We start from the raw sequence: 27,691 nt of genomic DNA, 5'->3' as shown, positions 1-27,691 counted from the left end.
AAATTTTAAACAATGATATACTAATCTTTTAGCTTAAACGTATAAAGCTATAATCGATAAAAAAAAAAAAAAAGCTATAATCGATAACAACATTCCGCTGTCATACAACTGTGTATAATTGGAAGTAAAGAAATGTCATGGTAGTAGTACAAATCAGTGATATCTTCTTTGTTTTTTCTTTACTATAGTTATGATAATTTTTTCACTGTTGTATAGAACCAAAAAAAAAAAAAAAAACATCACATCTTATTTATGGCTTCAATAAAACCAATATATATATTTTTTTTTATTAAAAAGGTTAAAAAAAGAATAATCTGTACTTATCAAAACTCTGGTATTAAATTTGTACTTGCGTGTATAGACAGAACAAGTAATGGGCAGGCGTTAGGTTGGCTGGCATCAGATCAAATTAAAGATTCATTATTGGTTTATAAATAGAAGGCCCCGCCTCCCAAGATTCTTCTTATCCACGTCACCTTCTTTCGCCGGAAAAAATAACACCACCACCAACACAATGACTCGCGTAGCCGTCTCCTTTCTCGTCCTCTTCGTGATCTCTCTAGTCGCCGCTGCCGCCTCCGATAACATCATCAGACTTCCTTCTCAAGCTTCTAAGTTCTTCCGCCCACCAACTCAAGAGAACGACGATGGTTCTACTAGATGGGCTGTTCTCGTCGCCGGATCCAGCGGTTACTGGAATTATAGACATCAGGTATCGATGCAATTCTCTCTCTCTTTTGATCATGTCGAAAACTTCAAAATTCCACGAAATGAGGGGAGGCGGTTTTTTTTTTTTTGGATTTTGCTGCTTATTTAATTTTAGATTTTCTGTTGATCATATCCAAATTACGAAATTGCGGCGCTGTTATATCTTACGAGATCATTTAAGAATTTGTCAATTTTGAGTTGAGCTACAACTTCTTGTAATAGTTCAATCTTAGGGTTGGTTTGGTCAGCCTAAGTTAGAGAGACTAATGATCAAATGTTGCAGGCGGATGTTTGTCATGCTTATCAGCTGCTAAAGAAAGGTGGAGTGAAAGAGGAGAATATTGTAGTGTTTATGTATGATGATATTGCAAAGCACGAAGAGAATCCAAGGCCTGGAGTTATTATTAATAGTCCTAATGGGGAAGATGTCTATAACGGAGTTCCCAAGGTGTTTTTTTTTTTTTTTTTGGATTTTTAGCTGCGGTTTATGTTTATGGATATTTGAAACGGCTTTGTGATTTGATTTGTTTGGGGTTTTGCTTGTGGCAGGATTATACCGGAGATGAAGTTAATGTTGATAACTTATTTGCTGTGATCCTTGGTAATAAAAAAGCTCTTAAAGGAGGAAGTGGGAAAGTTGTAAATAGCGGTCCAAACGATCATATCTTCATATATTATAGCGATCACGGTGGCCCTGGAGTGCTTGGTAAGTTCAACCTTTTTTTTTCTTTTCTTGAAGTTGAAGTTTTTTTGAGAAAAGTTTGATGACTTTGACTCTCTATGTTTATGTTCAGGGATGCCAACTTCTCCATATCTATATGCAAAAGATCTGAATGATGTCTTGAAGAAAAAACATGCTTCTGGAACATATAAGAGCTTGGTGCGTTGACAAGTTTCCTTCTGATAATGAGTTATTTGTCAGCTACTTGTATATTTGTCAGCCTTGATCATTCTCAGGTGTTTTATTTAGAGGCTTGTGAGTCTGGAAGTATTTTTGAAGGGCTTTTACCAGAGGGTTTAAACATTTATGCCACAACCGCATCGAATGCAGTAGAAAGCAGCTGGGGTACTTATTGTCCTGGAGAGGATCCTAGTCCTCCTTCTGAGTATGAGACCTGTTTGGGTGACTTGTACAGTGTTGCTTGGATGGAAGACAGGTATTCTTTAAGAACATTTAAAATATGACAAGAATAGTAGGAGTATGTTGGATGAGTATTTTTATCTAGGATCCTAATTCCTCTGTTTTCAATGCACACAGTGATAAACACAATTTACAGACAGAGAGTTTGCACCAGCAATATGAACTGGTATGATTCATGTTTAGTATATATCTGATTCAAGTTTGGTCTGGAACTCTTTCGAGTGAGAACTTGTTTGTGCATTGAGCATCAAAACGAATAATTATTGTTTCAGGTGAAAAAGAGGACTGCAGGTACTGGTTCATCCTACGGTTCTCATGTCTTGGAATTTGGAGATATAGGACTCAGCAAGGAGAAGCTTGTTCTTTATATGGGAACAAACCCAGCCAATGAAAACTTCACCTTTGTGGATGAGAATTTATTACTAAGACCACCTTCAAGAGTTACAAACCAGCGTGACGCTGATCTTGTCCATTTCTGGGATAAGGTTTATTATCCTACTCTCTTTGCTTCCCCCCGGTGATATCTACGAAAACATATTGTTTATGGTTTACTTAACCTATCAAGTGTTTTTTTCCATGTAGTATCGAAAGGCACCAGAAGGTTCTGCAAGAAAAGTTGAAGCTCAGAAGCAAGTCATTGAAGCAATGTCTCACAGACTACACGTCGACAACAGCGTTCTATTGATTGGGAAACTTTTGTTTGGTTTGGAAGGTCCTGAGATACTAAATAAAGTCCGGACTTATGGAAAACCACTTGTGGATGATTGGGACTGCCTTAAATCTATGGTACTCTTTTGCCTCTCATTAAAAACTTTGCTATTTAAGTTCTTGCATCAAGGTTTGGATAAACTCTATATGGTTAGTATTAAATAATGTCTTTAGATGGTCAAAGCCAATGATTAAGCTTTCTTGTCATGATGACATCATCTATTTCATGTGGTTGTTAGGTGAGAGCGTTCGAGAGGCACTGCGGATCGTTGTCTCAGTACGGAATAAAACACATGAGGTCGATTGCAAACATATGTAATGCAGGCATTCAGATGGTGCAGATGGAGGAGGCAGCGATGCAGGCCTGTCCGTCCATCCCTGCCGGTCCTTGGAGCTCTCTTCACCGAGGATTCAGTGCTTGATCCTCATCTCCCCATCAAAGTTTGTTTATATCCGTGTATGATGATAATAACATCTATGTATATCTTAATACCAGTTATAATCCTTCCTACGTACACAAGTTGATGTAAATATTGTATGCTTAAGTTACTGGTGTGAGTCTCAGAGATAAAAGAAAAGTGATTGTAAGTATATTTTCAGATAATTCTAATATGCAGTAAAAGCAACGATAAACGTTTGTGTTATAGTGATTTCAAGACTTTTTAAGACAATTAACATACATAAATGAGGCTCACAGAATACGTTTACATAGTACATATATTGAGAATAACATCTATCACACTTTTATACTTCTGCAAAATACATATCTGAGTCCCAAACACAATACAATACGGATAGAGAGAACCTTAAGAGTTCGAGGATGGGTCGTAACGTTTACGTTCTTCTTGTATTGACCGGAAAATCCTGGCAGCATTCTCACTTGCGAGCTTCGCATTGTGAGGTACCACCTTTATCACTCTCGTCACTCCTCCATCTCTTGTTGTCTGAGTAACAGTTGTTCTGGTTGTCGTTGTGGTTGTTGTCGTCATATCCTCAGGTTCGTTGTTGATATTGTTGCTGTCATCAACGGCTGAGAATGGCCGAAAGGACTTGTTAACAGCGATTCCCTCACGTCCACTTGGACTGCTTCCTGTGCTCCCTTGCCTGCTCTTTCTAGCCCGAGGGTAAGACTTTGTTGGCTGTTGCTGTTCCTGTGCAGCAGCTTCATTAACCGAGCTCTGTTGTTGGGTGTTGCGAAGATTTCCGGGATGCACAAACTGATTCATATGCTCATTGGGTTGTTGTTGAAAATTTCCTGGATACCCAAACTGATTCATATGCTGCTCATTGGGTTGTTGTTGTTGGCCTGAGCAATAAGGGTTCATCATGGTGGGCATTATTCCATATGGAGGGAAGTAGCCATTACTAGGATGAGGTGGGAATCCAATGCCCGGGTGATACTGAGGCATTACCATGGGCTGAGGCATAAAATGACCATAATACCCTCCTGGATGCCCCATACCTGGGTGAGGCTTGTATATCAACCCTTCAGAAGGAGACATTACAGGGATCAACCATTGCTGATTTCCCGAGGGAGGAGGCTGAGGAGGAAAGCAATATCCATTCGCAGCTGGTGAAGCGGGTGGGTTGTTCGGGAAAGGCATATAAGTGGATTGTTGATGATGATGACCTTGGTTTGACAATCTCCCAACAACGTTCTCAGCTGAGCTTTCCATTTTATGTTGGTCAGTCTTCTCCGAGTCGCCCCTTTGTTTGACGACAACATGTGGTAGAGGAGGCTTTACCATAAATTCTGACGCAACGAGCTTCTTCACTGGATAGCTTTTAGCAGAAACTTTTCCAAGAAAGTTTATCTCATCGAGCAAAATATCCGGTGATGCAGCAATAAGTTTCTGAACCTGATTATTACAGAATTAAAGCACAGTTTAATACGTCTGTTTCAGCTATAAAATAAACAAATATTCAGTGTAACATAAGAGAAGTTTTCGAATGACTTTACCTTAATCAGTCTGTGCAACTCAAATAGTTGAACCGCAAATACTCTTTGTTGACTGTAATGAGAAACAGAGTCACGTCAAGAAAATGAACCGTTAAAGGAAAGATATAGTTTCTGTTGAAGACAAGATAGGGAAAAAGAAACAAGCATAAATAGCTAATCAGCAATGACAGAAAAGCAAAGCAATACGTGTCCGTGGACGTATTGAACAAAAATAGATATAAATATCTAAATTGAAATCTAGCTACATAATGCAAGGGATGGGTTTATTGAAATCTAGCTTACCGTGAAGCTTAATGTGAATCTCAGATATTTAACAAAAAGCAAGAAAAAAAGCTTGTTAATGTTGGTCATGAACCCTGAAACCTTACTATAGCTAAGAGAACATTGAACCTTAAATCTGAGTTATGGAGTCTAAAATCCATAGAAACTCTGTAGTTCACAACCACACTAAGGATCCTAGCAAGAAGCAACTATAATTCTGCATCGTTGTAAGACTCAAAACTAGCTTTATGTATGGTTAACTAAAATTTAGATCCCGTAATTCTCAGAAAAACATTCCCCTACCTGGTTCAACCCCTTGAATGACAAGTAGGGAAAATGTCCAAGATGACAGTGCAGAATTAAAGTAATACCAAACCGAGACAGGGACATGTTCCAACAACCAGATGCAAAGAAGACATAGTATAAAGCCATGAACTGTCTCGGCGGGCACCTTGCACAATGTATGTCAATAGAGAATGTCCCTCCCTGCTATAACATGATCCAACGTGTTAAATGCGTTAATATGCTACCAAGGGCTCTTCAACTAAACATATTATAGGACCGTTTTAGAAGCAATCAGTGGCCTCTCCACTATAGAACCATCACTTCTCAAGTAAAAACCCAAAATCTGTTCTCCCAATAGATAACCGAGTTATAATTATACATGTAAACCAGCGATCGTTAATCATGAAAAAAAAACTGTTGGAAAGTGTTTCTAGTAAATGTAGTGATAGTGAAATATGCCCTACCACAGTCCTCCATGAAAATAGCAAAAAACAATAGAGGAAAGCTTCAGTAAAATTATGGAACAAAGCTTAAGTATTAACTTCTTGCTAGCAAAAAAGTCGTTATCAAAGAAGGAGATGGATAAAAAGACCAGAAAATAAATAATTTAGTCAACCAAAGTGTAAATTTCTGGTGAACTTACTTGGCAATAGCTTTCCTTGCTCTCCAGAAGCGTTTTTGACCTAATACTCCCACAACGTCATCAGGGGAGACATCTACGCTGGATATAGAATCCACCATCGAATCATCAGAAACATCATCACTTGCATCTTCATTTATCTGCTGCAGAGAGGCGCATCCTCTGTTTCTGCTGTATTCACGACCAGTATCAATGTCTTCAGGACTTCCATGACCCTCTTCTAAATGACTTTCCGTTGCCAAGTGAGATTCAGCTCCATTATCAGTATCCTTCACACCAATATCACCACCATTTCGGTATAACCGATTTCTAGACTCTTGTCTTAAGGAAGCATCACAATCATTTACTCGGTCATAACTCGATGCTGATTTTTCGAGATTCTTTCCCTCTGTGACTGATAAATCTAAAGAGATTACAAAGCCACCTGACTTTGCATTCGCCTTGACCTGCTCCCTACCCTCAAGGTTTGAAAAAGTAGCCAAACATATGTTTTGCTTTGACCCTGGGCGATTCTCTTCTTGAAATTGAGTGGAGTGACGAGAGCTAGGTGCCAGCAATGGGGTGTGTTTTTCCTTCTCAATACCACTCTTGGTTCTGCCTGGACCCTGAGATCTTCTTGAGTTGATAAATACTGGAACTGCGAACTCTTCTTCCTCTCTCACCATTTTCCTCTGATCATGTTGTGCCAAAGATCTCACATTTTCCATAAAGGACATTTGGGATACACAGTTTTCAGTTGCTTCGTTTGGAGCTGAAGAATCAAGATGCCGGGAAGATAAGTTTCTTTCCACACCACAAGACTGCAGAACGGAGGGTTAAAAAGGATTATTCCTCATGTCTTTATCAAGTAGAATACAATAACCACAACTGGAAACAACTATTGCTAAACAAGACAAAGCAATACCTGACTACCAAGAGGATGAACCAAAGTGGTTGTGCTACTACGGGAATTATGAGATAACGAGGCATGGTCACCAAACCTCTGAGAAGGGATACTAAGCTGCTCATAAAGAGCCATCTTGTTTCTAGGAGGAGCTCTAGGCCCTCCTTTATCAGCATCATTCACATGAAGCCGAGGGAACATAGGTTCCAATACCTTCTCCTCATCTTTCCCTCTCTTCATAATACAATTTCACAACCTTTGCTTCTCAAAAATAACCTAACTTCACACCGAATTTAGCAACAACAAGCTTCAATAATTGAACCTAAAAATCCAAAAAGACACCAAATTTAGCAAAAAGAAGCTTCAATAAAACAAACCCACCAATCAAATGAAATAACTTAACCCACCGACTACGATAGAGATCTCTCTCTCTAACCAATCAAAGAAGAAAAAATAAACCAAGTAAAGAGAAATCAAAGAAAGACCCAAGTGAGTTCAACCTGCTACAGAGACGGTGAAGTGAATCAAGGTAGAGATGATGGTTAAGCAGCCAAAGGAACAAGATTCGGAAGGAGGAAGAAGAAGATGACTTGTGGAGAGAGAGAGGATAGAGAGGAAAGGGGCAAAAAGAGATAGGAAAAGTGGGGTCTAGAAGGAGAGAGGAGGATATCTTTGGAGATATCATTTCATAAAATCCCATTTGGACATTTTCACCACCGGAAAGTGCGTGACAACGTGGACTCCTTTTGTAAAATATGTAATCTTAAAAAGTAAAGAAATCTTAAAAACCTCATCCAATACATCACTTTTTGTTGTTTTTCTTTAAGAATATGTAAGATGACCATATTTTCTACCTAGTTTATAAACAATGATGACATAAGATATATAAAATTCAAATCTTTCTAATCTAGAATACTTATTTTTGGGGACAAAATGTAATCTAGAATACAAGATTGTTTTCAGTTGGCAGTTTGTTATTTAATTTTTTAAAACAAAATGGTAATCTATTCTGCTATATTTCGTAACATCTGTCCGATATACGAATCTAGAGAAAGAACGACATTATGATCTCTTCTCCAAAGAGAGGTGATTACCGATGCTTCCCCAATCTTCTCTCCATATCTTCCATGTGTCCTGAGACCTGTCAATTGAAACCTAACAATGTCAAGGAGATTATCACCTCTTTACAAAGTTGGAAGACTATTGGAATTATGACTCCAACTCCATGGAGATGGGGTTACCGAAACCCTTGCAAGAAAACCCTACTCGAGTCTAAACCCACAACCACCATCATCTTTTCTGATGAGCAGACCATTCCATCTAGTCTCTTGGTCATGGAACCCTTCTCAACGTCCCAATGTCTATTGACAAGGACTATTTACCATGTTTGTGCTCTTCTCGTGAATGTGGCTTCGACTTTCTTTCGGGTTGCTTGTGATTTGGTGCTTTCTTGCCTACGTCTCCAATATCTCTTGGATATGTTGTCGAACTATCTATCCCGTTTATCTGTTACTTATGGTGTTCAAAAAGATTTTTTTTCAAAGAAAATCCAAAGGAATTAAAAGTACTAGTTATAAACAATTTTAAGGATTTTAGTTGAATTTTATCATTTGGTATTGAATGTTCACATTTTTATGGGAACTTTCCATTACATTGCTCATAATTTATATAAACTACATTATCATCAAAATTCAAAACAATCATAACATTTAACATAATATAAAAAATCATTATACTATGGAATAGCACAACAATTGTAAAAAATCTATAAATTACATGATTAAAATAGCACTAAAAATTTATGAAAACATGAATTTATTCAAATTCTATTTTTGATAGTTCTTTCTTTTGTCAAAAGTTTTTTTTTTCTTTTTTTTTTCTTTTTGGACCAAAATGAAAGATTGTTTATTCTCGCAGACGACCCAAAAAAATCAATCTACCGGTTACCCTTTCTTTTATCACAAAACTCAGGAATTCAAGTTGTGATTTTCTTTCTACCCATCCGTTTGGTGAATCTGCTCTCCTCTACTCTGATCGAAATGGCTTCTTCTTCCCCAACTCAGCGTACTCACGTCCCAATTCCTCCCGACCCACCACCACCAGGTCCCCTTTTTCTTTTTCAATTTTGCTTCTCCATACTCCAATTCCCTGATTCTTAACACCAATCTACGCTACTACTAATCATCTCCATTCGTTACCGTAATCGATCTGCTTCATCCCTCAGATTCCCCTAAATAATTGATTTTGTGTCTAATATAAAAAAAAAAACTTCATTGCTGATCGAATTATGTTATCAATTGATTGGATATATATTTTTCTTTTTGCTTTTTTCCTTTTAACTCTTCTTTTGATTTGAAATGTTTGAGTATGGATTAGATTCCATACTGACCTATTTGTTAGTTTTTTTGGGTTAATGCAAGTAGTAGATTGTTGTTATAGAGTTCTTGTCTCACATGTCTGAATTCTATTCTTGCAGGAGGAGGTAGGTCACTGACACAAGAAGCTAATGACCCACCAGTGCCTATATCAGTTTCCTCTCCGAGTGGGAAACGAACCAGAGATCCGGAAGACGAGGTCTACCTCGATAACCTTCGCTCCCAGAAACGTTATCTCAGCGAGGTTTGTTTTATTCTGGTCTTCTTTGCTCCCTACCCTAACTCAGTTGTTTGATGATTCTTTAGTTTTCTCTATCTTAACAGTGTTTTAAATTTCGCCAACATCTTTTCTCGTAGATAATGGCTTGCAGTTTAAACGGACTAACAGTCGGGGACTCACTTCCTGTCAATATGTTAGAGTCTCCAGCTCGGTCTGAGAGCTTTCTTTATCACAGGTATGCTCCACTCCATAGTGTTTGTTGTTGAATATGGTTGTGAATTTTTTTAACATATCTGATTATTATGTGTCGTACATAAACACAGAGATGATTTACCATTACAATACTCTCCCATGTCGGAAGACTCAGACGAAGCAAGATTCTGCGAGGACCCAACAACAACAACAAGCACTTGCTCATCGCAACCCGAGAGCCGCCCAACTAGTCCAGTTTCACCATATCGATACCAAAGACCTCTTTCTTCAACAAACTCACCACTCCTGTCATCGTCAACAATCCCACTCCATTCACATACATGTCCTACCTCCATGAGCTCCAATGCAACAACAACAACCACTAGTACTACTACTACTCCACAGCCTCGCCATAGAGGATCAGACACAGAAGGAAGGTTTCCATCATCCCCCAGCGATATCTGTCATTCAGGTGACTTGAGGAGAACCGCTCTACTCAGGTCTGTTCAAATGAGGACACAACCATGTGGCGGCTATACTTCAAGTTCAGGGCCAAACAATATTGACGTTGAAGAGAGGATGTGTTCTAAGTCTATGGAGGAAGATAGAGGCTATAATAGAGGGGAAGATATATCTTACACTGAAGTCTCTAGTAAGAGCAAGTCTTGTAAAGCATTGGACATGTGACTTTGTGAAAAGTGATCAAAGAGGCGAGTAGCCTTCCATTAACAATACTAAGGAAAGTGTATTGAAACCATGATTTTGGAGAATTTTATGGGATTTAGTAAATTTGGAATTTTGATAGATTTTAGGGAAGTTAATATGATTTATGTTAAAATTCTTTCAAATCCCATCTAAAACCATGAGATTTGTATTTCTATATTTTTAACTGTGAATTTTAATGGATTTTTTAAAATTCATAATTGAATAACATAGGATTTTTAATTTTATACAAATCACTTAAAATGTCAAGTTGAATACATCCCTAAATTGTTGATTATTATTTTAATTATTCAAAGTAATTAATACTCCTTCTGTTTCAATATATAAGATGTTCTGGCATCTTTTTTTTGTTTCAAAATATAAGATGTTTTGTAACTTTCTATGCAAAATTTAATATATATTTAATAATCTGTAATTATTATTTATGTAGTTTTCTTTACTATTGGTTAAATTTTTTAATTTAAATATATATAATATGTGTGTTTTACCTTAAACATTTTATATTTTAAAACGGATGGAGTACTATGTACGAAAAGTTTTGATCAAAACTAATATAGATTTAAAATTGAAGTGTACAAAGTTTTTTAATAATACCAATAAAAAGTTTTTATATATATATTTTTGTTATTATCGTGACTCGTGAGTTTCTTCAAATATAGCTAAAGCCCAAGCACAGGCCCAAATACCATCGTTATTTTTAACTAAACCCGATTCGGTTAGGGAACCCACCCGTCGGGTGAATCTGGACAGTCCCCTCAAATAAAAAAGTTGTGAGAGCGCTGCTTTGACGCTTTGATCGAAATGGCGTCGTCTTCTCCAACTCAGCGAGCTCACGTCCCGATTCCTCCTGAACCAGGTCCCTTCTTCTTCTTCAATTTGCTTCTCTATCCTTAAATTTGCTCTTTTATCGTTTTAATAAGCTTCGCTACTTGTAATTATCTTCGTTCTTTCCATTGCGATCGATTAGCTTCCCTGTTCCTGATTTCACTGTATTCGATCTGCTTTATCCCTCAGAATCCCCCAAATGATTTGGTGTTTTTTTTTTTGCTTTCGCTTTTGAATCAATTGATTGAGAATAAACCGATTTGATGCTAACGTTACTTCGTTTCTAATCGAAAATGTGACTTGAGCCGTCTATTTTGGCTTGTTTCTGGGAGAGTTTAGGTTCAAAGTTTCAAGGGTGCTTCGTTATTGCTTTCTTGCAATGCATCATACGAGAGATTTTTGTTAATTTCATTTTTGATTTGAGAAATGTCTTATGAGTTGGATTTAGATCATCTACAGTATCTCTGTTTGCAGCTTGGATTTTTGTTTATTTTTATTTTTTTTTCATCTAAAATGTCTTATGGACATGTTAATTATGTTACATTTTCTGCAATTTGTTTGTATTTTGATTATGCAAGTTAGTCAAAATTGTCATAAATCTTTTGTCTCAAATCTGAGTTTCACTCTGTAGGGGGGAGGCCACTGACACAAGAAGCTAATGAGCCACAAGTTCCGATTCACATAGTGAAGGATCCGTTGCAACTTCCTGCTGATTTCCTAAACCCTTCTCCTGAAAAGAAATTGGTCGTTGGTTTTGACTGTGAGGGTGTTGACCTCTGTCGACATGGAAAACTTTGTATCATGCAGGTATGACCCCTTTTAACTAGAATTTTAGATTATTTGTTCAATGATGTTTTGGTAGTTTATAATTCTAACTGAAGATTCTTGTCTTGGCAGATTGCATTCTCTAATGCAATATACTTGGTTGATGTCATCGAAGGTGGCGAGGTGCTTATGAAAGCCTGTAAGCCTGCACTCGAGTCTAATTACATCACAAAAGTTATTCATGATTGCAAACGTGACAGTGAGGTGTCTGAACTTTTTTTGTTTACTTGGTATTGTGTTCATGACATATTTATAATTCATGACAACGTCGCTTTAATTATTTTTTCGTACTATAGGCCTTATACTTTCAGTTTGGGATAAGGTTGCACAATGTTGTGGACACTCAGGTACGCTCTTCTGTGTGACGCGAAAAAATCTCTTGCCTTAGACTATTTCCTGTCTAAGTAACCTTGGTCCTGATTTTCTTATACTATTTTCTGGTTCATAGATTGCTTATTCTCTGATAGAAGAGCAAGAAGGCAGGAGAAGACCTCTAGATGATTACATATCGTTTGTTTCACTCCTTGCTGATCCACGTTACTGCGGTACATTTTATACTATCATGTTAGTTTTTATTTATGATTTACTTTAAATATTTAATCCTCGCGGCATCTTGTTCTGGGCGTGAATATACTGATTTCAGCTGAGCAAATGTTTATGCAAGTTCGACCTTATCTATAGAGCCTGCTTTATGGAACTTCTTGTTCTGGTTCATATCTTGCACCTTGAAAAGTGATATTGACATTTTCCCTATCATGTGGTGGTGAATCAATCACTTGGCTTTTGTTTATTCGGTTTAGGCATATCCTATGAAGAGAAAGAAGAAGTTCGTGTGCTCATGCGCCAGGTTCATTACATTTCTACTATATCTTTGCTAGTGTTTAAACTGAAATTATGCTTCCGGAATAGATAATGAGTTGTTTGTGTTGCCTTAATCTTTCAAATTTAGGACCCAAAGTTTTGGACATACAGGCCAATGACTGAGCTTATGATCCGCGCAGCTGCCGATGATGTCCGCTTTCTTCTGTATCTCTATCACAAAATGATGGGAAAACTAACTCAGCGGTCACTATGGCATCTAGCTGTTCGTGGTGCGTTGTACTGTCGCTGTCTCTGCTGCATGAAGGATGCTGATTTTGCTGATTGGCCGGCTGTTCCTCCAATTCCAGGTTTGTGCGTACATTAAGAATGTAGTTCAGGACAGAACTAGGTTACTCTCTGAAGTCAGTGAAGATATATAAAAATCTATAGACAGAAAGATAAATAGACTAGTGATGTTAGCTTCCATTGGTTTACTGATTGTAGTTGGACTTTTTGAGTATTGCAGATAACCTGAAGTCAGAAGATGAATGTCTCGAAGAAGAGATCCTGTCAGTGCTTGATGTTCCACCAGGAAAGATGGGACGTGTGATTGGAAGGAAAGGATCATCAATTCTCGCCATTAAGGAAGCTTGCAAGTATAGAAACCATTTCGTTCATGTTCTAGTAGTGCTAACAAGACATTTGATATCTGACTGTCATATAATACGAGTGATTTTTTTCGTCTAGCAGCGCGGAAATTCTAATTGGAGGGGCAAAGGGTCCACCTGACAAGGTTAGTCTTATTCCATTGGGGCACGTGATCTCATCATAGTTCCAATGTTTTGCTATAAATGAGAGATTGGTGGAACCAAAAGATGTAATAAGGTAGTGTTTTGTGGAAATGGGTTTGGTGCAGATATTTGTGATTGGACCGGTGAAAGAAGTGCGTAAGGCGGAGGCTATACTGAGAGGAAGAATGATAGACTATTGAAAGGAAATGAGGGCCCTTTGTAATCTGTCTCATTGCCCCCTACCAAAAAAACATTAAACCCTCTTTAAACTTGGATACTCCATGGTTCAGTACGGACCCGAGAGAGTCCCCTCTTCAATAAAAGTTACATCATTAACTTCTGTTGATACTGGAACTTACCATTCCATTTCCCAAAAGGGACTTTATAGTTTGATGAAACCAAAAAAGACCATATCAGCTGTGGTTTATTGGCAAATGCAAAAGTAGTTTGTCTGATGAGTAACGTTCAACCCTCAATTGGTTTCTACGCCCGCTCTGTTTCCTTTAGTGTTAGTGAAACTGATAGTTGAATTACGTTTTGTTGGGTTGATGATTCGTAATCCTGAATTTAGTGGTTTTTAGTACGAGTAAATTCAAAATTTTTGTGCAAATTAACAATTAATCTTTTAAAATCTAAACGCTAAGTCTTACTACATCTATTAGAGTTAGATATTGTGTAAAAAGTCTTATACAGTATTTAACAGTAAATAATGTACAAGTACAAGTGCTTAACTGACCTATTTTCTCTCATTCTTTGTTGAATATTTTTGTCTATTTGACTGTGTATATTAATCCAGGCCTAAAATAATACTACTAATCCCCTTAAAACTCGAGCTATTTTTAAACTTTTTATCATTTCTAACCTACTATTCTATTTTTACTCTAAAAATAGCTTAGCTATATTCAGAATAAGATATAATATACCACTAGAATTAGGTTTAAAAATTTCTTGGTCTTATTTTCTCTCTCATTTGTTGTTGAATATTTTTGTCTACTTTACAATTTTGTACATAGACGAAATAAAACAAATTTGCAAAAATCCAAATACATTTAGAACTAATTACAAAATGACATAACACTAATACACAACAAAATAAAGCCAATGGCAAAAGAAAACAAAATATGTAAAATACGAAAATGCCAAACAAATTGTAGAAAGGCCTCCCAAGTATCAGTTACAAAACGACGATAAGATTGATTTGCCACGTCATTTATCTACCCAACTAAAAAACTCTCCAAATATTCACAAAAATAAAATAGTCGAGTCAAACTGGATAGAACTGCCACATCATCATAGACTCGGTTAACAGAACCGGGTTAACTCAACCGAGTGAGTTTTCTCGACTGAGTTTCGCGTACATCTTGGCTCTCAGTTCTTTCCCAGATTCCACAAACTCCATCGCCGGAGCTTCTTCTTCACGTTCACTCTCCCAGATCTCAAACTCCCTAATTCTCGGCCACGTCGGCGCTTGAATCGGACGCAAAGACGACGAAAAAGGTAACCTAAGTCCAGATCTCATCGGCGAACTCCACGAACCACCTCCGTTCAACTGCATCTTCCTCATCGACGCAATGAGTTCACCGGTGCTCGGAGAAAGCGGCGGAGATTCCGAATGTGGAGATCCGAGGGTCGAAGTCGGAGAAGTAGCTAAGCCTGATTTCGAAGAGAAGAATCCACCAAGATCTGGATCTAAGGAACAAGGCAAAACACGTAACTGCTCCGTCGTATGAGCGAAGAAACAGATTCTTCTCCGGCAACTCGTTCCGTCTTTACACGGCTGAGTACGGTAACGAGAAGGATGAAGCCAACACTCGAAAACACCGTGAGCGAACTCACACGAGTCACCTCTCCTACAACTCCCTTTACGAAACTCAGGACAAGCGGTGCCGGAGTAATGAAACTTCCTCGGATCTCTCCGTCGTGCTTTCTCTCCGGGATGAGCGAACGGACACTCAGTCCAGTCATGAGATCGGCTTCTCGCGCATCGTCGGATCTTGAACTCGTACATGTGAAACTCGTCGGTGAGTGATGACTCGTCTGAATCGTTCGTTAACTCGTTTGACGGGAGGTAACGGTAGAGAGAAGTGAAGGAGTCGAGAAACGGTGACGGAGAGTGTGGGTGATCGTTAACGCCGTTAGAGAATGGTGAAGAGATTGTGCATGTTGGATCGTTGATTGAGTCCCATTGAGGGATATGGATGGTCGGATGTGGCCGCTTATAATTATTTTCTCCGATCATCATTTTTTTTTTTTGTTTGTTGTTGTGAATTTGTTAGTGAGTCTAGAATATGGGAGAGGTTTGTCTTTGAGTTATAAACTGCTTTGTCTTTTAACTATGGTTGGGTCAATCTTAACCACGGTAAAGTTATGAAAATCTTGACCCTATCCACAAACCGTACGGTTACTATTAATAAACTCAATGTCAAGATTACGACACGTGGAGAAATATGTGCTTATTATGTTCGTTTGTTACTTTATTTTTTTGTTTACTCTTTAAATTATTATTTGATACTCCCTCCGTTTCAAAATATAAGATGTTTTAAGCAAAGCACATAGATTAAGAAGTTTTTACTTTTAACAAGTTCAACCAATCAGAAACAGTACTGCATAATATAAAATACTAAACTAATCTAAAAGTTACATTAAAATTTGAAAGCATCATATATTATGAAACAACAAACTTCTCCAAAACATCTTATATTTTGAAACGGAGAGAGTATTTTTATAAGTCAGGGTATCTAAACTAATACCACCTCCAACGCTATAAACGGATGTGAGTTTCTTAAAATACAAATTAAAAAAAAATCTTTTAATTATAACATTTTTTTATTTTTTATTAACTAAATTACTAAAAGTATATAGGATATATACCTATTATGTTCTTATAGACATTTCTAAAAACTCCTCATTTATATATTTTTCTATTCTTATTAATTTATTTTTGTTTAGATACTTTTAAACATTTTTGCCACGGTGGTGATTTAATGACTTTAAGCAATTGCAATAGAATGTGAAACGTATTAACGTCGTAAAACATATCTCCTCACCACTAGACCACAAGGCTCCACACAAGTTATTATTTAGATTTTTATTAGATATTAAAAAATTTACGGCTAAATTCACCTGAAAATAAAACATGTGTGGAATTTTTATAAATTTCGTAAGTTATTTTAGCGGAATCTACCAAAATAATTTTGGAAGTTAAATGATACAAACTTAAAATTATAAGCTATTAAAATTAACTATTAATTTTTATTAAAAATCCTCATTTTTTATTTTTATTGAATTATTATTCTCAAAGTAATTTTATCATCTTTTTAACAACTTACATATGATGAACAATAATGAGCATTAGAAGAAAAGAAAAACAATGAAGGAACTAAATAATAAGGAAAAAAATTTGAGAAACAAAGCTGAAAATTTGTACATAAGACATTTTTTTCTTTGTTTTTACATAACCTAAAAATTTAGAAATTACATCAATACACTTTCCAGAGGCTGGATAATCTTTGATAAATTATTTTCTGAACAAAAATAAAACTCATTAAGAGAATATGATAATTTAGTTATATATGTCGTGTCGTGAATCTTTACAAACTTTTCATCATTTTCTTATTCAAGAACAAGTTGATGTGAGAATAGTCTATCGTGAGTGGAGTGTCTATCAAAAATATCTGTAGTAAAAATTATGTAACGCAGTATATATTTAATTGAAATGTGGAGATTACGGTATGTGGCAGAAATATCTACATATTATGTTTATACAACATTAATAAACAACAAAATAAACCAACAATAGCAAATAAAACACAATTAACATATTGGTTTAGGCCGAACGAGGTTTTTGTGGGTTTTTTCTTGTATTTTTTTTCCCTTTTCTAAACTAATATTTCCGGCGTATAGCTAGACAGACTGAAGTCATCATGTAAAACTCTATTTGGGACATTTTGTCTTGTCTGCAAATATTGTCCAATCGTTACTGTAATCAGTAGTTGTGGTCTGTGTGGTTAGCTTTGTAACGAGTCACTCGTGTAGCATACTATTCATTTCCCCAAAACTGATCCTAAATATATACTACAAATCAGACAAGGAGAATGACTTTGCTCGGATCGGAAAGGCAACAAGCAACTCGGACAACGTTTGGTCCATGTTCCAATATCGAATTAAGGGTTCCACTGCTCCGAGATCCACTTGATTGTTTCTCTTCCATTTGTTTTTCTTTTCTTTAATTGTTTGAGTAAAGGTTATCCATTAAGGGGAACTTATCTATCCCACGTGGAATGGTTCACAAAATTAGGATACATAATTGTTACTAGTCAGACCATTAAACAAACGGCAACTTGATTATTCTGAATATAAGAAAAAGCAATGTACGACCATAATCAGATAGGGTTCTGGGAACAAATCATCTAAATCTCACCAAACTTTTATTAAAGGATAACTTTTGGTTCGTGGCTATTAAATAATAATTAAGTCTGAATTTATCAACTTTTGCTTCACTCACAAGGGTCTGATCATGGATAAGCAATGATTATCACAAGCTATCATAATGATCGTTCTCAGTTCTCTTATCCATAAACTATTTATAAAACTAAAATAAGTCACGAGATGATTGATCGATCACGAAAAAAAAAAGATCTTCTAAACGATTCCGGAAGTTTAAGGCTGCGGTATGATATATGGTCTAACCCCAAAATCAATAACTTGTAGAGATTCAAAGGATTTTAAAAGAAACATAAAATCCCATTTTGTAAAGTGACAAATTTGAACAACAATTATAAAACCAATTTCAAGTGAAATTACTACTCTTTGTCCCTTAAAGATTAATGTTTGATAGTTTTTACACAATTAAGAAATAATGATTATTAACTTTAAATACATTATTGTTGCTTTGTAAAAAAAGTATTATATATTATAGATCAATGACTATTCAAATTTTTTTTAAAAATTAATGATTATTTTTTGGAGTTTACAAAATTTTAATATTAATTAACTAAAAGTGGTAGAAAATCAATATTTATGGAACATAAAAATATCACAAAACATCAAATTTTACGAGAGAGGGAGTACTAATTAGACTATATTATTATAATGTATATTGTATTCACTGAATAACTTATATTGTATTATAATAATATATATTATATATTTCCAACAAAGTAGGATTGTATATTTCCATTTATATTATTAGATTTTATATGAAATTAAAATACTGTAAAATATAAATTTAAAAGATAGCAAGAAACGAATGCAATTGTTCAAGAATAATGAAAAAAGAAAGAAGAAGTGTTTAGATCGTTGTAGACTGTAGTTGATTAGTTTTCATATATAAAAAGTGACCAAAATCACTATGCAACATGTGAAAATCGAGACCAATCACTATGCAACACAGCTAAGAATCATATGCGAATGGGTCACGTGGTTGGCACAACTACAACAAGTAATGAATGTTATACTCATCAGCCGAGTGATCTCCAAGATTAGATTGACAAAGCGGTAAAACCCAAAAATAAAACATGAATAATCGTCAATGTATGATTTCGTTCCAAAGTAGAACTGTTCTGAAATATATTGCATTGTACCCAAGACAAGCAGTGAATATTGTCCTCCTGAGTCCTCAGCGTGGGTGAACAATTTGAATGCAAGCTTATTTATGCTCATATAAAGGTCCTCAATTACAAGATATGTAGTAATAATTCATTGGAGTATTATGTGCAAAGAGAGAAAAGCTTAAACGAAAAACCAAGAGAAAAAAAGTGTTTGATTGACATTTCATAAAGAAGAGTATTACGTAAGGATAGAAACTTATTCCGTTAGATGAATTAAAAATATATATACTGGAAGAGATGTAACCAAATAAATATGCATGCTCAACAAAGAACCTCAAAACTGTAATATAATGAGAATAAGAAGTAATACCGATCAGCCAATAAAAGATAGATTACGTCACAAATATAAAATTATATGGAATAAAAAGAACAGTTCACATTACATCTTTTCAAAAAAAAAAAAAAGGCCACGAACAGTACCAAAAAAACATACGTAGGGTAATCATAAAACATAATATAACATCAAGATTCATATCATTATAAAACTCTTAATGATTAAGTTGTTGTGGTTTGGTGTGTTTGCGGATGCGCAAAATGTCCAAACTCTTTCGCTTTCTCCGTTATCCTCATCCTCGCGTAATCCACTTTATCCGCTCCCATCGGGTGTTTTCCGGTAACGTACCTATAGATCCACGTCAAAGCCGACGCTGCTGCCACCCCACAACCACCAGAGAATAAGAATCCCACCGTCAAAAGCCCCATCGTTATCACCGCGGGAACCAACACCGGGCTGAACAGAACCATCAGGGGCGTCGCTACGATCAAACCGATCACGGTTCCGGTTAGTGTCAGTCCCGAGAGCACCAGAAGTGAAAGGCCGATCGTCGCTGCCGTTAGGAATCTCACTATTTGTCGTGTCGATGGTGATGAGTCGTCGAGACTCTTCATTATTGGTTGTTGCGTCTGCTGATGGTGCTGTTGATGATGATCCGCCATTTTTTTTTGTTTCTTTATTCTTTTTGTTCTCTGAGTCGATCTTGTGAAGAAATTGTGAATTGTATAGAGTTATGTTTTTGTGTTTGTATCTTTGGTGATTTGTGATTTGTTGTGGTGTAACGAATTATAAGGGAGAAGCGAAACAAGAAACGTGGCGAACGATGAGGCAATAGAGAAGAGTGTTACGCGGGCGTGTCAGCTCTGCATGGAGCTACTTCGGGGGAGGTATTGACACGTGCTTGTTCATTTTCGAATTAAATCTCAATCGTTCTATTATCTTGAAGCGTATTGGGCTACTTACTTATCTGGGCTTCTGGTGATTGTATTATCATTGTGATTGTGAAGTTGGAATAGTTTATCCTGAAAGTGTCAAAAAAATAAGGGTTGGATTTTGAAAAGAAAATATAGTATTATTTTTAAATAATTAATTTAGCTGCAGGATGAGAAGGTCAGCCTGCTAAACCATGGGCTTAAAATATGGGCCTGTAGTAGAAAATTTTGAAAATAAAAAAAAAACTTCGATGCAGATTAATCAACACGTGGCAGTCTTTGGATTCGACCGTTGGTGCTTCGCTGGTTTACGTTTTGTATATTGTCAGCCCTCCTTTTTAAATTTCTCCATTGGATCCCAAATCCAAATCTCTCTTTTGTATAATTGCTCTCTCTCTCTCTCTCTTCTCTTCCTCTTTCTTCTTGATTCTCTCTCGCTATCTTGGCTCAATCGATCTCTTTCCATGGGGACTTCTACAGACACGCAGCAAAACGTAAGAAAAATTTACTTCTTCTTGATCTCATTGATTCCCTTTTTTTTTTTTTTTTGTTCTTTTGCCGAATATGTTTCAATTTTAGGGATTTGTTCTTTATATATCTCTTGTGTTGCTTCCTTGTTCGTTTGTGTTTGGGATTCTCGATTGGGTTGTTTGATTTTTTCAGAAATAAATCTTCGTTTCGTTTGAATTCGATATTCTCTGTTTAATTTGAGAAAGAATTATTGTTGGGGAGATTTCGAGAAATTTCAATTCACGGTTGTGGAGTTAGCCTTGTTTTACTGTGAGATCTTTAGATTCATTGACAAATCCGAGGATTAGGGTTTAGGGAGTTTTTGATTTTATCGACTTATCTTTTGATTCCTGATAAGAATTGGATTTGAAAGAATAGAGATCTTCGTTTCTGGAAATTTCAATTTCTAGAGTATTCAATTTTAGGTTAACAAAAGACAGATTTGGTTTCTTATGATTGTTTTTAAGTGTTATCTGAGGGTGGAATTGGATTGTATCTTTGTGATTATTGTGTCAGGAGGCAATAGAGGCTGCACAAAAGAGATGGACTACAAGCGATTTCGACGTTGGGAAGCCTCTTGGTAGAGGGAAGTTTGGCCATGTTTATATAGCAAGAGAGAAGCGGGTTAGTGTTTGTGTCTCTTTTTTACAATCAATGTTGTTGTTGTTTTTTGAGTTATTCACAGAAAGATTTGTTTGGAGATGATTGTTTGTGATTTGATGTCTTTCTTCTTCTTATATGCGCATATTTGAAACAGAGCAATCACATTGTGGCTTTAAAGGTTCTTTTTAAGACGCAGCTTCAACAGTCACAAGTTGAGCACCAGCTTCGTAGGGAAGTTGAGATTCAGTCTCATCTTAGGCATCCCAATATTCTAAGGCTCTATGGTTACTTCTATGATCAGGTGTTGTGCTGTGTTTTGTGTGAATTTTAAGATTCTTACTTGTTGACATTACAATGTTTGTCTCTGTGATAATAACAGTTTCTCGAATACCTTTTGTTGCAGAAAAGGGTTTACTTGATTTTAGAGTATGCTGCTAGAGGTGAGCTTTACAAGGAGCTTCAAAAATGCAAGTACTTCAGCGAACGTCGAGCAGCAACTGTGAGTACTAGTGATATTTACCTTAACCCTTGCCTCTGAATCTCTGTAGTCTTTTCTATTTACACTTCTTGTAGACTAGTACGAGCTCATACCCTTTAATTTTGTTGTAACAGTATGTTGCGTCATTGGCAAGAGCCCTCATCTATTGCCATGGAAAGCACGTAATACACAGAGATATAAAGCCAGAAAATCTATTGATTGGTGCTCAGGTAACACATCTTTGCTGCTTCTCATTTTCCATCAATGCCATGTTATTGAAGTTAGCTTAACTGTTTATGTATTCATGGATATATATACTATCAGGGTGAGCTCAAGATTGCAGATTTTGGATGGTCAGTTCATACATTCAACCGTAGACGGACTATGTGTGGGACTTTGGATTACCTTCCACCTGAGATGGGTACGTAAAACCTCTCCAGTGTGTTTTTAAATCAGAGACGTCTGCTCCCAGCTAACTTACTCTTTTTTGCTTTTGGAGTTACAGTGGAAAGTGTGGAACACGATGCAAGTGTCGATATATGGAGTCTAGGAATTCTCTGCTATGAGTTTCTCTACGGTGTTCCTCCGTTTGAGGCCAGGGAGCATTCAGAGACATACAAAAGGTAACAGCCTGTTTTTAAAGCTTAGGATAAGATTAGTATGATGTTGTGGTAACGTACATTAAAGAATTTTTTTTCTTGTTCTACAAATGCTGCAGGATTGTTCAAGTGGATCTCAAGTTCCCTTCCAAACCTATTGTGTCTTCATCTGCAAAAGACCTGATTAGCCAGGTTCCTACTCTCTCATACCTTGTAAATCTCTCTTAAGCTTTTGTGCATTTGAAGAGTGAATTCTGATTTTCGCACTTTCTGACCATACAGATGCTGGTTAAGGAGTCTACTCAACGTTTGGCCTTGCACAAGCTTCTTGAGCACCCATGGATTGTGCAAAACGCAGATCCGTCAGGCCTCTACAGAGGCTGAAGCTTCATGCTCTTCCATGCAGATAAAGAAAAGACTGCATTCTTGGTCCCCTATTACTATAATTGATCTGATCAATTCATAGTCTATATAGAATCTAGCTGTGTTGCAAAGTATTTGTACTATATTTGTCAACAAAGTTTATAGCAACAAGATTCGTGTAACTTGACACCAATTAGGTTTGAATCTTACATCACTTTTAAGAAATCGTTTGGAATGGTTTTATACTTACACCAGTTTTTCTGCATTGGTCGTCGTGGCACTAATCTTAGTTTTAGAACTTGTTCACCAATTGGTCGGATTACACACTGTATATTTTAAGCCACTCCAAGAACCAACAGTCATTCGTAAAAAATTTCGGAGCCTAGCAGCGAAAGCTACCTCTTGTTATCATGGACGCGAGGACTATTTTACAAGGTTTTATGTTAACTAATGTCACTGCAGCTATATGAGATCAAATTGTACAAATACATGATGAGTTGGACTTGTTCATATGAGAGCCGCAACATTTTTTTTGTGTTATTAGGCTACTGGCACACGAATGAAAGAAATTAAGAATAACGAACTTGAACAGAACAACAAGAGACTCTGCAATGAATCATTTTCCTTCAAAAGGTGGGTAAATGAGACAAGATTTTCATCTATAAGAAGAAGAATAATGCCTACTTAACCTCAAAAATTTAATTTTGTGTATCTTGTAATTAAATATGGTGGTAAAATCTCAAAAGGCGTAGCGGTAGATAGCATCCGCAACACCGTCTTGGTCGTTGCTCACACCTATCACATCAGCCACGGCCTTTGTCTTTTCTGCACCATTGCTCATAGCAACTCCCAACGAGGCCAGTTCCAGCATCTCTATGTCATTTTCTCCATCCCCAATTGCCATTATCTGATTTAAAAAAAGTCCGGTTTGATTCATCAATTATCTAGCCTTGAACAAATTAAACAAGCAAATCAAGTTTTAGAGCTTGAGTTCAGGGGTGGACGATTCAATTTTATTTTATTTTTGACTTCCATACCTACGCCTACTTGAGTTTCTTTAAATGTCGTAAAAAGATGCTAGATTGTTACCTCATCCGGTGAAACACCCAAATGATTGAGTAACATTTTTAGACCGTTCCCTTTGGAGGTTCCTGGTGGGACGATTTCTAGCATGTCTGATTGAGCTTGAACAACATTAGCGCGGTCTCCCGTAGCTTCTGACCAATACGGACGGATAACAGATGAGACTCCCTCGGTTGTGTCCATAAATATCACTTTCTTCGGATATATAAGAGAACCAAACATCACTACTCTGGCTTATACAGATGTAAGAAAGCAAAACCTAAGTTCTGACTCCGGGAATTACCTGAATGTCTGATTCAGCGATAAGTTGATCAACGGACGATATGATTTCAGCCTGTTAACACATAACATGTATATAATTTATGCAAGAAGCTGATAAAAATTATAACTATAAGGGGAGAGAGAGTAACAGTTTCATTATCCTACCTTTGGCTCATTGTAGATTGTGTGAAGAGAGTCCACAAGAGGGTGGTCAAACAATGTCAAGCAGCGATCCTGGCTGAATGCAATGAGAGGAATTCGATGCTCCAAAGAATAAAGACACGTCTGCATATTGCAAATAAAAATTAGTATGTATGAAATAGAATTCCTAGAACCCAGTTATTCAATCACGATGCACACAGATAATAAATTCAAGACCATCATAGCTCGTTAACTAGTTTTTTGTTGCTTCACATAGTAGAGAACTATGAGTCTATGATGCAAAGAGACTGGGTTCTAGAATTATAATGCATGTTGTGAACTAAGCCAAAGGCATGAGATTTAAGTCTGTGGTGGTAGTTGTAGTCAAAATCTAAATGGATTTACCTCTCTGCAGACGTCTCGGTCTAAGTTTCCTCTATACACTTCTTTTCCGTGCCTACCATAGACAAGTAAACCCTGTAATTAAACAGATATTAGTGAGACTACATCGATATTGGTGCACCTCACTAGTTCCCAGATGTTAGAGAAAGTAGGAAACCTGAACGAAGACGCCTGGAGAGGACTCTGAGACAATGCCATCTGATCCAGTTAGATCAGCCGTTTTCAAGATTTTGATCGCACCTGGGCGGGACTGTGATAAATAGATAAGTTTAGGAACAGATCCCATCTCCAAAACATCTCAAAGAAAGACAAATAACAGAATATAAGGGAAGATATAGTTGTATCAAAGAAAAGTCCAATCATGAAGTCACTGTAAAACTGCTGTCTTCTCACCTTCCCTGTAGCTATGACGACTTTAAGTCCCCTCCGCAAGGCTTCTTTTAAAGCTTCTGCATTTGCCTCCGAAATCTGACTTTTACTGTTAAGTAGTGTGCCTAGTAGCGTTCACATCAAAATCCCATTAGAAAGAATAGGAAACTGAAAGCAAAAACTATACATTGTTGAATATGTAAGCATACCATCCATATCACAGAATATATAGGAGAACTTTGGTTTGTACAATCTTACGCCATCCCCTTCCTTCCTGTCTTTTAACAGTAGTCTGTAAGTTTATCTTAGAAGAACAAGAAGATAGTATATATCTAGTATCCCCATTGAAGAGGGGGATAAGTGTTGATAACAGTAAACACAAGAATAATACCATCTGATTTATCCGGCTGAGGTTTAGCTGTTTTTTCAATGTCATATGCACTCTGAATGAGTCCTTTTCCTTTCCAGCCAAGGCTCTTGAGCAACAACTCCTCCTCCTCCTCCATTTCTTTCTCAGCCTCGTCGCTGATCTCATGATCAAAGCCCAGTAAATGTAGCAACCCATGGATCTTGAAAAAGACATTAAGGTATCAGCAAATAGAGGCTGGGACACAAATCATACTAAACCATTGTCTCATTAAAAACGGGCAAGATTGGCTACTGTCCTTTTACAACTACATGGTCCTAATATCTTCTACAATTACATGGTTTAATGGAATAAAAAGGATCAAGAAGTATACTTGTAAGCACAAAAACACCAAGGTAACCAAACAAAACTCCTAGTAGCTTCTAATCTACACAGGGAAAAATCCCAAAACCCACCTAAAAAAAAAATCAGCATTTTTTACTTATATGTTGTAGTTCAACAGTAAGTCAGTAACAGGTTTTTTAACTCCACAACTAATTAACATACCATAAGAATGCGTATCTCATCAAGAAGACTGTGCCCTCTCTCTGCAGCCTGCCTTGCAGCTGTCTCAACAGAAATGACGATATCTCCCATCATAAGCTACACGAAGAATGACCATAATTAGTAACCAACCATACTGTTAAAACCAAAGAGTTAATAAATAAATAAGTAAAAAAACAACTCTTACTACTGGAAGCTTCAGCTCAGGGACATGTTGTGACATAGAAAGCACATCCGTGGCATGATCTTCACCCCTCCACTCTTTGTTAAGTTTACAAATGAAGTCATCATTGCAAAGCATTACAGATAAATCGACAGTTTCATACCCACCAAGATCTTCTATATCAGTTTCTCTTGTTTTATACTTGGAATCTTTCAAACCATTGAAAGCCAACTTCATTGCCATGGGTACATTGAGACGAAGCATTTCCGCAATATTCTACATTGATTAAAAATTGATAAGGATCCCAAAAGCTAATTTGAACAAACCATAGGAGCTTATTATACTGAATCCAAAATTGAACAAACCTGAATCTCAATATCATCAGGAAGCTGTTCCTCGATGCAGATACTAACACTAAGCTCCAATTCCTGTTTCTTCTTGGGAGCTCTCCTCCTCATCTTCCTATACTCTCTCCTCTCCGCGAATACCCGACCTACTGGCTTCGGAATCTTTGTCCAGTCTCCTCCGGTGCTGCGTAAAGCGTGGAAACTCCGACGGAACATCGGAGAAAACTCCGAAGAAGAAGAAGAAACATCGAGACGGTTCACAAGAGCAGTTCTCGGGGAGGAAGAGCGTAAGAAGATGGGTTGGAGGAGAAAGAGAGAGGCGCGTGACATTTCACGCGCTTCTGCAGAGCAGAGACGGTTATAGCGGAGGATTGGGCATACACGAGAGAGCATTGGAGACGAAAGGCGAGAAGGCGTTTTTGGAATTGTTGTTCTGCTTAACGGAGGTTTTTGTGGGCGATACACAACTAAATCGAACCGGTTGGGATTATTCAAATCAAAACCGTACCAATATTTTGATGACGAACAAACCAAAATTACCACTAATTTAAGTGCAAAATCGATCCCAACCGGGTAGACTAAAATTCGATGAAACCCTTCTAATTTATAAGAGTACGGATGAAAAAATTATTCAAAATTAGTGATTTTGTTACTCATATTACCCAATCGATTAATGTTTTTAGATTTTTATTTGAAGGTAGTAAGAGTAAAGTGATATTTGATAAAACTCCAATTACATTATCTAATTAGTATCCAAGATCCGTATGTGTATATATAGCTCTAATATGATTTTACTAAAACCTATTAATAAAATCACTTAGATACGTTTTCTCCCATCCCCTTACCCAAAAAAAAAAAAAAAGAAACTAACTAGGTGAGGTCTGATGATGTATCAAAATTATTAGTTTAAATGAAGTTATGACTCAAATCAACAAAGTGGCCCTCGTCCCGTGGCGACGTACGTGTAAGATGTTAAATTCTTGGTTTTTGATCTATGAAGCATGAAAGCAATAGTGCTGAATTGTTAAAGGCAGATAGATACTTTCCTAATGAAGTGGTGAAGCAGCATCATATCTATGGTTTTGAAACGAGAGTCGAGATAAAGAAGCACGTCAATTTGGAATGGAAACATCCGTACGTATTGTTTAGGCCGCAAATGTGATTTCCTTTGGAATGAAACATTAGTACTTGTGATATTTTTTTGATCATAATTGTTAATGCCATTTGGAAGCTTTGAGTAAGCTTTGAAGGAGCTTGTTCCCTGGTGACGTTATATATGGAACTGAGGATTGCTTGGTGATATGCATGT

General features: G+C 36.8%; 8 protein-coding genes across 17 annotated transcripts; 4 read left to right on the top strand and 4 right to left on the bottom strand.

Annotated features, from left to right (window-relative positions):
• Window positions 1-318: 318 nt before the first annotated feature.
• On the top strand, window positions 319-3,201 carry LOC104714063 (vacuolar-processing enzyme alpha-isozyme). Its single transcript, XM_010431308.3, has 9 exons — window positions 319-712; window positions 992-1,156; window positions 1,258-1,414; window positions 1,503-1,588; window positions 1,666-1,865; window positions 1,967-2,015; window positions 2,122-2,334; window positions 2,432-2,635; window positions 2,797-3,201. Exons 1-9 carry the CDS (start codon window positions 515-517, stop codon window positions 2,977-2,979), a joined length of 1,455 nt encoding a protein of 484 aa, XP_010429610.1. The 5' UTR covers window positions 319-514; the 3' UTR covers window positions 2,980-3,201.
• Window positions 3,202-3,216: 15 nt separating this feature from the next.
• Window positions 3,217-7,410, bottom strand: LOC104714064 (protein EARLY FLOWERING 3). Of its 4 annotated transcripts, none has more exons than XR_015566931.1 (6): window positions 7,087-7,311; window positions 6,608-6,908; window positions 5,707-6,503; window positions 5,082-5,267; window positions 4,518-4,569; window positions 3,217-4,416 (listed from the first exon to the last, which is right to left on the bottom strand). XR_015566931.1 is itself a non-coding variant. In XM_010431310.3 (5 exons), exons 2-5 carry the CDS (start codon window positions 6,824-6,826, stop codon window positions 3,364-3,366), a joined length of 2,121 nt encoding a protein of 706 aa, XP_010429612.1. In that variant the 5' UTR covers window positions 6,827-6,908; window positions 7,087-7,410; the 3' UTR covers window positions 3,217-3,363. The 4 variants fall into 4 exon arrangements, 2 of the variants coding, with proteins under 2 accessions (XP_010429612.1, XP_087323303.1); XR_015566932.1 differs by having other exon boundaries at window positions 5,082-5,264; window positions 6,994-7,236; XM_010431310.3 differs by lacking the exon at window positions 5,082-5,267 and having other exon boundaries at window positions 7,087-7,410.
• A 1,032-nt stretch (window positions 7,411-8,442) lies between these two features.
• On the top strand, window positions 8,443-10,169 carry LOC104714062 (uncharacterized). Its single transcript, XM_010431307.2, has 4 exons — window positions 8,443-8,689; window positions 9,063-9,205; window positions 9,319-9,416; window positions 9,505-10,169. Exons 1-4 carry the CDS (start codon window positions 8,626-8,628, stop codon window positions 10,058-10,060), a joined length of 861 nt encoding a protein of 286 aa, XP_010429609.1. The 5' UTR covers window positions 8,443-8,625; the 3' UTR covers window positions 10,061-10,169.
• A 614-nt stretch (window positions 10,170-10,783) lies between these two features.
• LOC104714061 (uncharacterized) lies at window positions 10,784-13,679 on the top strand. 4 transcript variants are annotated; one of them, XR_015566929.1, is made up of 10 exons: window positions 10,784-10,952; window positions 11,553-11,728; window positions 11,819-11,950; window positions 12,043-12,093; window positions 12,195-12,291; window positions 12,390-12,593; window positions 12,696-12,915; window positions 13,074-13,203; window positions 13,298-13,340; window positions 13,464-13,679. XR_015566929.1 is itself a non-coding variant. In XM_010431305.3 (10 exons), exons 1-10 carry the CDS (start codon window positions 10,898-10,900, stop codon window positions 13,536-13,538), a joined length of 1,026 nt encoding a protein of 341 aa, XP_010429607.1. In that variant the 5' UTR covers window positions 10,810-10,897; the 3' UTR covers window positions 13,539-13,679. The 4 variants fall into 4 exon arrangements, 2 of the variants coding, with proteins under 2 accessions (XP_010429607.1, XP_010429606.1); XR_015566930.1 differs by having other exon boundaries at window positions 13,295-13,340; XM_010431305.3 differs by having other exon boundaries at window positions 10,810-10,952; window positions 12,547-12,593.
• Window positions 13,680-14,366: 687 nt separating this feature from the next.
• LOC104714058 (zinc finger CCCH domain-containing protein 23) lies at window positions 14,367-15,768 on the bottom strand. Its single transcript, XM_010431302.2, has one exon. It carries the CDS (start codon window positions 15,578-15,580, stop codon window positions 14,660-14,662), a length of 921 nt encoding a protein of 306 aa, XP_010429604.1. The 5' UTR covers window positions 15,581-15,768; the 3' UTR covers window positions 14,367-14,659.
• Window positions 15,769-19,260: 3,492 nt separating this feature from the next.
• LOC104714056 (oleosin Ara h 15.0101-like) lies at window positions 19,261-19,883 on the bottom strand. Its single transcript, XM_010431300.3, has one exon. It carries the CDS (start codon window positions 19,881-19,883, stop codon window positions 19,443-19,445), a length of 441 nt encoding a protein of 146 aa, XP_010429602.1. The 3' UTR covers window positions 19,261-19,442.
• On the top strand, window positions 19,455-22,931 carry LOC104714057 (serine/threonine-protein kinase Aurora-2-like). Of its 2 annotated transcripts, XM_087467176.1 has the most exons (10): window positions 19,455-20,108; window positions 20,411-20,647; window positions 21,180-21,287; window positions 21,421-21,567; window positions 21,670-21,765; window positions 21,879-21,974; window positions 22,069-22,165; window positions 22,250-22,367; window positions 22,463-22,535; window positions 22,626-22,931. In XM_087467176.1, the coding sequence occupies exons 2-10, from the start codon at window positions 20,618-20,620 to the stop codon at window positions 22,725-22,727; spliced, it is 867 nt and encodes a 288-aa protein (XP_087323302.1). In that variant the 5' UTR covers window positions 19,455-20,108; window positions 20,411-20,617; the 3' UTR covers window positions 22,728-22,931. The 2 variants fall into 2 exon arrangements, with proteins under 2 accessions (XP_087323302.1, XP_010429603.3); XM_010431301.3 differs by lacking the exon at window positions 19,455-20,108 and having other exon boundaries at window positions 20,391-20,647.
• A 382-nt stretch (window positions 22,932-23,313) lies between these two features.
• Window positions 23,314-26,842, bottom strand: LOC104714055 (endoribonuclease YBEY, chloroplastic). 3 transcript variants are annotated; one of them, XR_015566928.1, is made up of 12 exons: window positions 26,401-26,838; window positions 26,060-26,311; window positions 25,876-25,971; window positions 25,354-25,531; window positions 25,172-25,236; window positions 24,987-25,087; window positions 24,751-24,843; window positions 24,597-24,668; window positions 24,216-24,335; window positions 24,073-24,123; window positions 23,796-23,984; window positions 23,314-23,613 (listed from the first exon to the last, which is right to left on the bottom strand). XR_015566928.1 is itself a non-coding variant. In XM_087467174.1 (12 exons), exons 1-12 carry the CDS (start codon window positions 26,773-26,775, stop codon window positions 23,446-23,448), a joined length of 1,764 nt encoding a protein of 587 aa, XP_087323300.1. In that variant the 5' UTR covers window positions 26,776-26,842; the 3' UTR covers window positions 23,314-23,445. The 3 variants fall into 3 exon arrangements, 2 of the variants coding, with proteins under 2 accessions (XP_087323300.1, XP_087323301.1); XM_087467174.1 differs by having other exon boundaries at window positions 25,172-25,240; window positions 26,401-26,842; XM_087467175.1 differs by lacking the exons at window positions 25,876-25,971; window positions 26,060-26,311; window positions 26,401-26,838 and having other exon boundaries at window positions 25,354-25,424.
• Between the last annotated feature and the right edge of the window lie 849 nt (window positions 26,843-27,691).

This window comes from Camelina sativa, chromosome 9 (genome assembly GCF_030686135.1).
Source record: "Camelina sativa cultivar CO46 ecotype springtype chromosome 9, ASM3068613v1".
Classification (NCBI taxonomy): Eukaryota; Viridiplantae; Streptophyta; class Magnoliopsida; order Brassicales; family Brassicaceae; genus Camelina; species Camelina sativa.
The sequence above is the reverse complement of the archived record's forward strand: the minus strand, read 5'-3'. Positions and strand labels throughout refer to the sequence as shown.

Excerpts from the sequence above, each read along its gene's own strand:
- LOC104714055 (XM_087467174.1), bottom strand. The coding sequence starts at position 26,775 with ATGCTCTCTCGTGTATGCCCAATCCTCCGCTATAACCGTCTCTGCTCT. Across the intron at positions 24,669-24,750 it reads CTCCAGGCGTCTTCGTTCAG|GGTTTACTTGTCTATGGTAG; the intron begins GTTTCCTACTTT and ends GTTTAATTACAG. Across the intron at positions 23,985-24,072 it reads TCGCTGAATCAGACATTCAG|AAAGTGATATTTATGGACAC; the intron begins GTAATTCCCGGA and ends ATATATCCGAAG.
- LOC104714057 (XM_010431301.3), top strand. The coding sequence starts at position 20,405 with ATGCAGATTAATCAACACGTGGCAGTCTTTGGATTCGACCGTTGGTGC. Across the intron at positions 21,568-21,669 it reads ATGGTTACTTCTATGATCAG|AAAAGGGTTTACTTGATTTT; the intron begins GTGTTGTGCTGT and ends CTTTTGTTGCAG. Across the intron at positions 22,368-22,462 it reads CATTCAGAGACATACAAAAG|GATTGTTCAAGTGGATCTCA; the intron begins GTAACAGCCTGT and ends CAAATGCTGCAG.
- LOC104714061 (XM_010431304.3), top strand. The coding sequence starts at position 10,898 with ATGGCGTCGTCTTCTCCAACTCAGCGAGCTCACGTCCCGATTCCTCCT. Across the intron at positions 11,951-12,042 it reads ATTGCAAACGTGACAGTGAG|GCCTTATACTTTCAGTTTGG; the intron begins GTGTCTGAACTT and ends TTCGTACTATAG. Across the intron at positions 12,292-12,546 it reads TGCTGATCCACGTTACTGCG|GCATATCCTATGAAGAGAAA; the intron begins GTACATTTTATA and ends TATTCGGTTTAG.
- LOC104714058 (XM_010431302.2), bottom strand. The coding sequence starts at position 15,580 with ATGATGATCGGAGAAAATAATTATAAGCGGCCACATCCGACCATCCAT.
- LOC104714056 (XM_010431300.3), bottom strand. The coding sequence starts at position 19,883 with ATGGCGGATCATCATCAACAGCACCATCAGCAGACGCAACAACCAATA.
- LOC104714064 (XM_010431310.3), bottom strand. The coding sequence starts at position 6,826 with ATGAAGAGAGGGAAAGATGAGGAGAAGGTATTGGAACCTATGTTCCCT. Across the intron at positions 4,570-5,706 it reads GCAAGGAAAGCTATTGCCAA|TCAACAAAGAGTATTTGCGG; the intron begins GTAAGTTCACCA and ends TTCTCATTACAG. Across the intron at positions 4,417-4,517 it reads AGTTGCACAGACTGATTAAG|GTTCAGAAACTTATTGCTGC; the intron begins GTAAAGTCATTC and ends TGTAATAATCAG.
- LOC104714062 (XM_010431307.2), top strand. The coding sequence starts at position 8,626 with ATGGCTTCTTCTTCCCCAACTCAGCGTACTCACGTCCCAATTCCTCCC. Across the intron at positions 8,690-9,062 it reads TCCCGACCCACCACCACCAG|GAGGAGGTAGGTCACTGACA; the intron begins GTCCCCTTTTTC and ends CTATTCTTGCAG. Across the intron at positions 9,417-9,504 it reads GAGAGCTTTCTTTATCACAG|AGATGATTTACCATTACAAT; the intron begins GTATGCTCCACT and ends ACATAAACACAG.
- LOC104714063 (XM_010431308.3), top strand. The coding sequence starts at position 515 with ATGACTCGCGTAGCCGTCTCCTTTCTCGTCCTCTTCGTGATCTCTCTA. Across the intron at positions 1,157-1,257 it reads TCTATAACGGAGTTCCCAAG|GATTATACCGGAGATGAAGT; the intron begins GTGTTTTTTTTT and ends TGCTTGTGGCAG. Across the intron at positions 1,415-1,502 it reads CGGTGGCCCTGGAGTGCTTG|GGATGCCAACTTCTCCATAT; the intron begins GTAAGTTCAACC and ends GTTTATGTTCAG.